Here is a 9,564-nt window from a genome sequence, read left to right as displayed (position 1 = left end):
TTAACAGACAGTGAAGAGTAAAAGCAACCCACACATAAGTAATTACTGTAAAGGCTGATTGGTGTCACAAAAGTTGAAACAAGAATAGATGAATGCATGTCTTTGTTCTGCTCTCTAGGTTTTAGAAAGATTTTGGTGACTTGGAAAGGGTTGCAAAGTAGCTGTGAGAATGATGAGGTCATGAAGTCCTGCCTGAGGTTAGAGCTGTTCATTCTGCTCTTCCTGATTCTGCGCAAACATTTGGCAACAACTCTAATCTCTCCATTTCAGATTTGTAATTGAGAGCCATGGTAGCAATAATAAATCTAGGATAAAACCTTACACTGAGTTCTTCAGGAATACTAAATCCTGAGAACGGCATGGGAACATTGGGATGACAGCCAGCATGATGGACAGTAGTTTGAGAATTTTTCTAGCTGTGTTAGCTGTTTGCTGCTGCAAAACATGAAGAATTTCTCAGTTGCAGACAGGTCTCTGATTTAGCAAACAAGGACCACAGGTAATTACATGTGCAAAAGTAGCTGTAGCTGCACAAGAGGTCACAATAGGCTAAGACTTGTAAAACGAAGCATATATTCATACATGCCATATCAGTCTGTTATTTCAGACTTTGTTAAACTGCACTGAAGCAGCCGTGGCAGGTATATGGCCTGTAGTACTGATGTCTGTGAGAAACACAGCCACTAGCTGAGCAGTGGCATTTTAAACTATTTGAGCTAGGCCTTTTCTGGTCATGCAAAAAAGCAAAACTGTATCTAGGTAAATTACGAGAATTGCTCCTTAGCTGCTAGGGTTGTCATTTCTGTGAAAGAAGTGGCCTTGAGCCTCTACAACGTTACTCTTGCTTCAAGTCTAAAAGTGACACAGCCACAGCCAGAAGTGGCAGATACTACATCAAGTGCAAGATTGTGGGATTCCCTTGTCTTTGTGTTGTGAGTCGGCCCATAAACTACAAAAATAGCACAAGAATAAGTCAAGATGAGCGCATGGCTTCCAGACTGGACAGCCTCTAGCACATGCAATCTAGGGAAGCGGATGGTAATTCCCCAATCTGGGAGTACAGATTTGACCATACTGCTCAGTGGATGAGCCTCTGCCCTTGCTATATAATGGCTCCTTGTGCTTAGTGCTGAGTGAGCAGTCACTGCTCTTTCTTCACCAAAGGGCTTTCTTCTAACTAAAGATTTTGTCAAAAACCAAGCTGTGTGCATATAACTGCTGGTGCCAGATGCAGCAGTAGCTGTGGGGAGGTACAACGGCTAACAGCTCCTTTAGCATGAAAGAGCCTTTGTTTGCTATGACTGGGAGAAAAGGTAAAATAGCTCCAGCTGCAGTGAACAATCTTCCCCAACACAAAGATCTCAGCTATTTACAGGTCTGTTAACTAGTGTGTGAAATGTACATCAGGAGAGAAGCCCTGTACTGGTCCTTGTCAATGCATGACCTCATAGAAAACACAAGAAGTGATTTTGCCTGCTCCTTGCTCTCAGTATGAGTCACTACTGTTCCCAGAAGGATCCCACTACCTCGTATCTTCAATGCCCAAGCCTATTCCTTGTCATGAATGCACTGATGTGACCATTCTAGCATGTTCCACCTGGTCACTAATATTTCAGTTCTTGCATGCAAGAAGCCCTTCTGTGATATTTAGACCCTGCTTGTCACTGTGATTTTTATTTGCACCAAGGGTGAGTGACCAGGTGCCTTCCCATGAGGACAGGCCTAGAATAAAACTAAATTCAGTGAAACACTATTGTCTGCACAAGCACTGGCACAGTGACTGATGAGCAAGTATCCTGAACTCACTCCTTGGAAGATGTGATTTGCTAAGAACATGCCAGTATAATGTAGGCCCTGAGCAGGGGACAGTGTGGATGGCAGCACAGAGATACCAGTGCCTCCTTCCTCAAAGGTACATTATGTATCTCAAAGGTACCTGAGGTAATACCTCAAAGGTACTAGCCTTTTATGAAACACCTGATGTGATGCCTGCTCAGAGAAAGGCTTCTTTTTCTATCTGAAGGGCAGGAAGCTTTCTATTTTGTTCACTTCTGTACTGTGTTTGCTGCACATGGGTTTTTTCCTGGCTTAATTCCTCCATCATAATTATCAACACTGGTGCGATCACTGATTTCCAAGATCAAATACATATTCAGGATGTTCACCCTCCCACTGCCTCCCTTCCATCCTTCAAGGCCCTGTTATGTATAGCAGGCAGGTCTCCCAGGAGCAGGCTATCTGAGATAGTGGGAGGAATACTGGCTATTGGGATGTTTATAGTTCAGTCACTAGACTGATATTCCCTCCAATTACTGATTCTCCACTGATTGCATCGTCTGTTACATAGCACAGGAGAGGTTCCACCCATTTGATTCTGAAAGCAGTACTCCAATTTACACCCTCTACCAAAGCAGGAAGGCTCCTTTCACCAAAACCTTGGAATAGCTTTCCTCTGACACTTGAATGAGATGTGAATGAGATGCTATTGCTCTTGCCCACCTCTTTCCTCATGTTACTCTCAGACCTTTTCTCAGGTCTGAAAAGTTAATCGAGTCAGTAACGTCCAAGGTCCTCCCATGCTAGCTGCCCTTCATTTAGTGAAAAGTGGAATCATCAGTTACAGGTGTGTGTTTGTTCTACTCCTTGGAGTGCACTTGAGGCAGGTGAGGTGCTGCTGCCTTTAGTATATAACCAGCCCCATGGCACCTACTGGTTGGTCTGCTAGAGCTTGCTCAGTTGGAGATTGAGATGAATGCAGGTGAGAGGAAGCGTGGTCATGCTTCTGCCTCTGAGGACAGGAAGTCCAAGAAGAAGCCGAAGAGGAAGGAAACCTATTCAATCTATATCTACAAAGTACTGAAGCAGGTGAGCAAATGTTTCTTTTCTGCTAGAAACAGCTTCACATGTAAAATCACTTCTGCCCATTGCATGTTAGCTGCCTAAAGAGTAAGGAAGGAAAATCTGCTTATTAGGGAGATGGAGAACAGAATAAGTGGATACAAGAGAGCCCCAGCTGAGTCTCAAAAGTGCATGGTAGGGGGGATTCTGGCCAAGAGGCAAGGCAAGAAATGGGCTTAAATCAGAAAGGGTTTCTTGGTGAGAATAAGCTTTAGTACATAGCTTTGCCTAAAGAAATCATTGAGTAAAAGGCAATGGGGCCAGTGCTGGCCCTCTGTGTAAGAATTTAAATCTTTCTGGTAATTCCTGTTGGGGAGATGAGCAAAAGACCTTTTCATAGGTAACCATGAGTTGTCTAGACCTCAGCTGCCTGCATGATCCTGTAGGCAAGACTTGGAGTTCATGTTCTACCTCCACTCCTCACAGGCTGACTTTCCATAAGGGATTGTGTGGAGGCTCCTGCCAGTGCAATCACAAAGCCTCTCTTCAGCCTAATGCAAGTGGCACAGGACTTGAGACCCTCAGGTTGGCAAATGAGGGTCCCTGTGCAGTTTGAGTGCTCTGTCTGAAGCGGGGGGGAAGTGTGGACCCCACTTCAGGATGATGGGTGTGTGAGACAGTGCTTGATTACCATCCGGCAGGTGCACCCGGACACTGGCATCTCCTCTAAGGCCATGAGCATCATGAACTCCTTCGTCAATGACCTCTTTGAACGTCTGGCCTCGGAGGCCTCTCGCCTGGCCCTTTACAATCACCGTTCCACCATCACCAGCCGGGAGGTGCAGACGGCCGTGCGGCTCCTGCTGCCTGGTGAGCTGGCCAAGCATGCTGTCTCTGAGGGCACCAAGGCTGTCACCAAATACACCAGCAGCAAGTGACTGGCCAGACCCCAATAAAGTCCCATTGCACTGAGTGTGCCTCCCTGTCATGGTGCTGCTAGGGGGGAAGGATGGGAGGAGAAGGCAGTGGGTGTTCATCATCACCATGGACAGGGCTGGCAGGTGTTGGTGAGGGCCCAAGGAGCTGGGTCAGAGCTTTCAGTGGGGTGGGAGGTTGGAGGAGATCCTGCTCTGGTCCTACCTATCGCCTTCTCCCACTGCTGACTTGGTATGGAGCAGCCATTGCCTTCAACATGTGGAAGTGGTTGGGGCTCCTGGCTGGTGCTGTAGGCAATAGGAGAAGAACAAGAGGGATGGTTCTACCTGCTGTGGTGTCTGTGGTGGTCCAGCCTCGGTAAGGAGTGAGAAATGCTGGGAGCTCCCATTGGTGAGAATCTCAGCTGCAAGTTCTTCAGCTGCTGATTGGGTGTTTCCTAAGGGGGGAGTGAGCAGAATGCTAATCCAAATTTAGGAGCAGGAAGGATGCAAGTGTTGGAAAAGGTGAAGAGTTCTCTTGGCATGCTGCTGGCCACTGCAAAGACTTTCAGCCTGGGACCTAGCTCACCTAAACGAGTGTGGGATTGGTTTAACTAGTGATCCGGAAAGAGAATTGAGCACAAACCTGTCCTAGTTTATCACAGGCTAAATTACTTTTCACATGCTCCTCTCTAATCAAGTTACAGTGGGGGGAACACATGTTGGAAGCTTGATACAAGCTGGTGAAGTTGCTGTGGCATCTGAATGTTCTGCATTTTCCCATTACAACCTCTTGCAGCTCAACTGAGTTACCTGTAGTCTCACCCCTTTACAGCAAATAAAGGTGGTCTAGCCACTGGCTTTTGATGTCAGCTGCTACTAAGGTCTTGTCCTCATCATAAGCATGGTGAGCAGACAGAGAAGTTGTGTCAATAGTGTCACACTTCAAAGGAGGAAAGCTGTTAGTAAAGTTTTCTGTCAAATTGGTTTCAAGAAGGTGGCAGCAAAATAAAGTAAGTTTTCTAAAACCTTTGCAGATGTTTATAGAATTGGGACCTGGTGATGGAGTGAGCTCAAAGTTGAACTGAAAACCAAACCTGGCTCAGAGAAAGCTGCAGCTGGGGTGTTGGAGGGTGGTGTAACTAAGATGTAGCATAGATAAGTCAAAAATACCTGCTGGCTGTAGGCATTATGCCTCCTTTATAGAGGTTAAAGGTATCTGTAGGTAGTAGAGAAATTAATACAAGCTTCTACACATAAACAACAACAAAAATCCTGGCATGAAGAAGTACGCAGTAAGTACAGCAATACCATCTGTTTCTAATAAAGTTTTTTCTGTTTGATTAAAGAAGTATTATTAAACCAAAAAAGATATTACCTTGTTCATTCGTGGGTAAGAAAAAGTTGTTAAATAGCAGCTAGATGGGACAACTGCTTCAAGGTTGGTGTGTGTGGGACAGTACCAGGGCCAGAGCGAGCTTAACCTTGATGAACTGGCCTTGTGTCCTTGAAGCGGAGGAGGGCAGGAGAAGGAGCTTGCAGCCAAAAAAAGGAACTCGGCTAACGACTGAAGGAACGCGTGGACAGTAGCATTGAACCAATCAGTATAGCAGTAGAAACACGTGAACACAAGGCAGTACCCTATCAGACTGTTTCTGACGATGCATGCTTGTAGAGCAATAGTATAAAAAGCCTGTTAGTGAAGCAATAAAGGTCTTTGGCCTATACCCTGCCAAAGTCCATGTCTTCAATCTCCACAGGTGTGTCCATAACTTTTGTCTGGGTTTTGAAGAAATGGGCTGGAGTTCTCTGGTCTGCTGGCATTTATTTAAAAATAAATAACTAAGCAACACCCACCCACCCCTCACACACAAACAGGAAACGCAAAAAAAGCCAAAACCAAACCTGGAGTAGCAGGAAAGGATCAGAGAGGGAATGTGCTTCACTCTGGGAAACGAGGATGGAATTATTAAGTGTGGGCCAGTTAGTCTATGATTAATTCCAGGTAAAATAAAGGAAACCCTTCTCTAAGACTTGCTTAATAATAAATCAAGGGGTTAGAGCATAAGGCACTGAAGTGGTTTATGTACAATGTATCTTATTTTCCCAAATCATGGACTTGATTGATAACATCACAGACTTGTCATTTATGACTTTTAGGAAGATTCACTTAAGTTTTAATTAGCTCCATATGTCAACTATGGAGCACCCGATAGCAGGTTGATTTCTCTGAGCTCTTCAGTTCTCGGCAAATTGTTAACAGAGATCATAAATGGAAACTTTGTCTTGTGGAGTCCTGTAGGAGTTGGTATCCAAACTTAATGCAACTAAAAAAGCAAAACCTCCTGTTGGCTGTTTGTGAATAAATGCATAAAAACACAGATCATGTCTTTAATCTTTGCATTACAAACTATAAGGCAGTTTGAATTGTGGACATCTGGATTGTTTGGTAGGACTGGATGAACAGCTGCTGTTTGAAAACAACAAAACACAACTACGAGCAGAGATTACAGGGGATACTTGTGGAAAGTTAGGGTCATTATGGAAAGCAGGATGGGTTCTTCCGGAGTTCTCCAATCTCCTTATTTCAGTTTTCAGGTTTCTGATTGTTAAAGGCTTATGTTGTCTTTGAGCTTCCTGCTGTTCTTCCTCAAGTGCTTCCTTTCTGTGCTGGGCCTCTTTGCACCAGCCCAAGTTATCAGCACACTGTTTATTCAGTTTGTAACAGTCAGAGCAGAGACTAAATCCCTCTGTGTCAGTGGGGTGCAGTTAGCAATGGGTAGAGGGGTTTTCTTCTGTTTATAAATTGTTTTCAAAGGTGTTTTGTTTTTTCTGATGGGTTCTGAAGGTTTTTCTTTGTTTGTTTGGGTTTTTTTCCTCTTGGTGAAAAATTTCTCCCTTTCAGGTAAGGGAGGAAGAAACAGTGCAAAAGGAGTTGGACTGACAGAAGAAACAACAGGTATTTTCTTTCTAGGACTTGTGGCCATCATCTGTTTTTGCTTCCAGTGCCTTTGAAGAAAGAACTTTGTCCTGCAGGGCTATAAACAGGGCTAGGATTGAGCATCCTGTGTTTTGCCTTGGGCCATCACGTTAATGACTGGTCCTGCCTGATTGTCCTCAGGCTGGCTGGGAGCTTCCAGGTGCTCCCTACATGAATGAGCCAGGGCCCTGAAGGGAGCATTAGCAGATTCTGTCTGTCCATAAGCAGCCTGTGCAGCCCATAAGGCTGAGTGAGTGCTGTGTCCAGAGTGATGGTGGAGAGCATGATCTCCTGTGCTGTAAGGGGACAGCCCGACTGTCCCATGAGTGCAGCACCTTCTAAGGGTGTGCAGGGCTGTCCCTGGGTTCCTGCATGGAGGTGCCACCTTGGTATCTGTGGTGGCATAAAGGAAAGACGTGGTGGAGGTCCTTTGCCAGTTTCAGGTTGGGAGTGGATGCTTAGTTCTAAGGTCTTCCAGTGTAGGCAAAACTTGGGGTTGGAATGTCAGGAGGAACCAGAGTTGTGTTGGTGACAGTACGTGGGGTAGTAGTGGACTTCACAAGGCTTGTGAGGTGGTTCTGAGTTTCATGATCTATGGAACTGTGACAAATGCTTGTTTCTGTCTAATTGGGGTGAGTTTAGCTCAGTAGCACGGACCAGATGAGATGCACGTGCTGCTCCTAGAGTACAGGGGGCAGCAGAACTGGGACTGAGCAGATCACCTTCAGTCTCAGCCATGCTGTTGCGGTATGGTGTTTGATGGGGGAGGGGGAAAAGAGCTTGTAGTGGTACTCCACTCCTTCTGGTCGTAGAACAGCACAGAAGAGTGCTCTTTTCTTTATAGTGCCCTGCCTGCAAGTCAGAACTGGTCCTGAGCAGTGATGGGAGCAAAATCTTGCCCAGCAGGGCTGTATTTCTATTTCGTTTAGCCTTTGTGGCCAGTTGTCCTGTGGGGAGAGGCTGTGCAGCTGGTGCAGGTGACAGAGTGGCTGTGCCAGGGCTGCCTGTGAGCCAGGTTCATGGTGGAGACTCATCTGGATGCGGCATCAGACCCGGGAAAGTCCAGAAATGGGACTGTGAGCAGGCTGCTGTTTGCATCCAGAAGGTGAGCAGTCCATTTCCTTGCCCAGTCTGTTCTATTGCTCCCTACGCCCCACTGTCTGAGTTTTCTTCCTCTTTCCAGCAGCACTCACATTTTCCTGGCTGTAGGATGTGCAGTTATGCTTTTTGCGGGACGGAGAGTGCTCATGGAATAGCTTGGAACTGCAGTTCTGCTTCTGCCCTGGAGGTGGTTCTCTCTGCCTACCTGATGCCCGGTATATTTCTGCTGCAAAGGCAGGATCCTGGTGCTGTCCAGCTCGAAGCAGGCTGCCTGTGGACCATGCGACTTCCCTACGTGGTACCCTGGCTCTCTTAGCAGGTAACTGGCCGATGTCTGTGTGGATAAGGTGCTGATTTATGGCGAGATGAGCGGCTGTCTCCTGGAAGTATCTGGTATTGTATCTAGCACTGGACGAGCCCAAAAAGAGTAAGGCTTTAGTGGTGCAGGTGCTCGATTCTCCAGTACTAGAATTTGTGCATCCTGCTTGATGTCCACTCACCTCATTTTTATTTTCCTCCCCTAAATGCTGGAAGAATAGAGTTGATGACTGGCCTAGCATTCCTCTCACTACATCCCTGCTTTTCCTCACAGATCTGGAAGGGCGGCCTGCTGCGCAGATGCACCTAGCTTTGGAGGCAGGAGACGGTTGCTTTCGGAATGGTGAGTTCTGCCCTGAACCTGCCCAGATTGTCTTTTTTTGCATTTCCCATATGAGGCTGGGTTCATCTTTCACTGTGCAGGGGTCGTGCTCATTGTTTCCCCACAGTGCATACCCATAGGGCTGCACTGATACAGGATGTCATGAGCAGTTTTCTTTCCTGAGGGACCACTCCTCATGCTTAGCACAGATTAGATGTTTTGAGCACTGCTCCACAGCTCAGTTTCTTCCAGATTGGACTTGTGGCCCTGTTTGTGCCGTGGTGACTTCATGGATCCAACCAGCCAACCAGCAGGGATTTACAACAAATTGGTCACTGCAAAATGACACAGAAACACTCAGGTTATGGTAAAAAGCAGACCTTAACTAAGAGCCCAGGCAGGCACTCTTTTAAAGCGTTTTGGGGCTGCCTTGGTCTGTGTGAGTTTGTCTTTTTCCAAGTCTGCCTGTGTCCTTGCAAGTCTCCCACTGAGTTCTTAATGCTGCAACACTGCAGCACTGCCATGTTGCGTGTCCCTGACCCCATGTCTATGTTAATCTGATTTGTTCTTACCAAGCTATACATGTCCATGGGCTAAAAGTAACCTCTGTTTTTTTTTTCCCTTGGTCCACTCTTCAACCCCCTCAAAAGAACATTATGGTGTGACAAACTGAACCAAAATGTTCATAAAAGTATCAGTAATGCCTGTGTTCTCTGTTTTCATTTTTGTAAGTGAACGATGAGGTAAGAGTTATGTGCTCTTTTCTCTCATAGGGTGGGGACCAAGAGGCAAAGCATCTCTGAGGCCTATGATGAGTAGGGCGGGTTTGAGGGGCAGGAGCTTTCTGGACAATGGAGGCTGGCACCAGTATGAAGACCTGCGTGCATTTTTCTTCCCATGTTGTTGCATCCCTTGGCAGCAGTGCTGCCAGGTGGCTGCTCTGGTGCATCATTAGACACTGTTCCAAATAGCATAGGCAGGAATGAGGAAGAGGAAAATGAGCTGGTGATGGATAGCTCTGGTGATGCCAAAGCTGCTAAAATATGAACCTCTGAAGTGCAGCCAGGCTTCCAGCAAGGGGCTTCCATCCC

At 46.4% G+C, this 9,564-nt stretch overlaps 1 protein-coding gene across 1 annotated transcript; it reads left to right on the top strand.

The window, feature by feature from the left end:
• Positions 1 to 2,748: 2,748 nt before the first annotated feature.
• Positions 2,749 to 9,292, top strand: H2BK1 (H2B.K variant histone 1; the record flags this gene model as incomplete). Its single annotated transcript, XM_080609658.1, has 7 exons — positions 2,749 to 2,865; positions 3,540 to 3,708; positions 6,658 to 6,711; positions 7,662 to 7,837; positions 8,181 to 8,260; positions 8,426 to 8,494; positions 9,247 to 9,292. 7 exons carry the CDS (start codon positions 2,749 to 2,751, stop codon positions 9,290 to 9,292), a joined length of 711 nt encoding a protein of 236 aa, XP_080465784.1.
• Positions 9,293 to 9,564: the final 272 nt, after the last annotated feature.

This window comes from Psittacula echo, assembly GCF_963264785.1.
Source record: "Psittacula echo genome assembly, chromosome: 2".
Classification (NCBI taxonomy): Eukaryota; Metazoa; Chordata; class Aves; order Psittaciformes; family Psittacidae; genus Psittacula; species Psittacula echo.
Note: the sequence above shows the minus strand (reverse complement) of the source record. Positions and strands in the feature narration are given on the sequence as shown.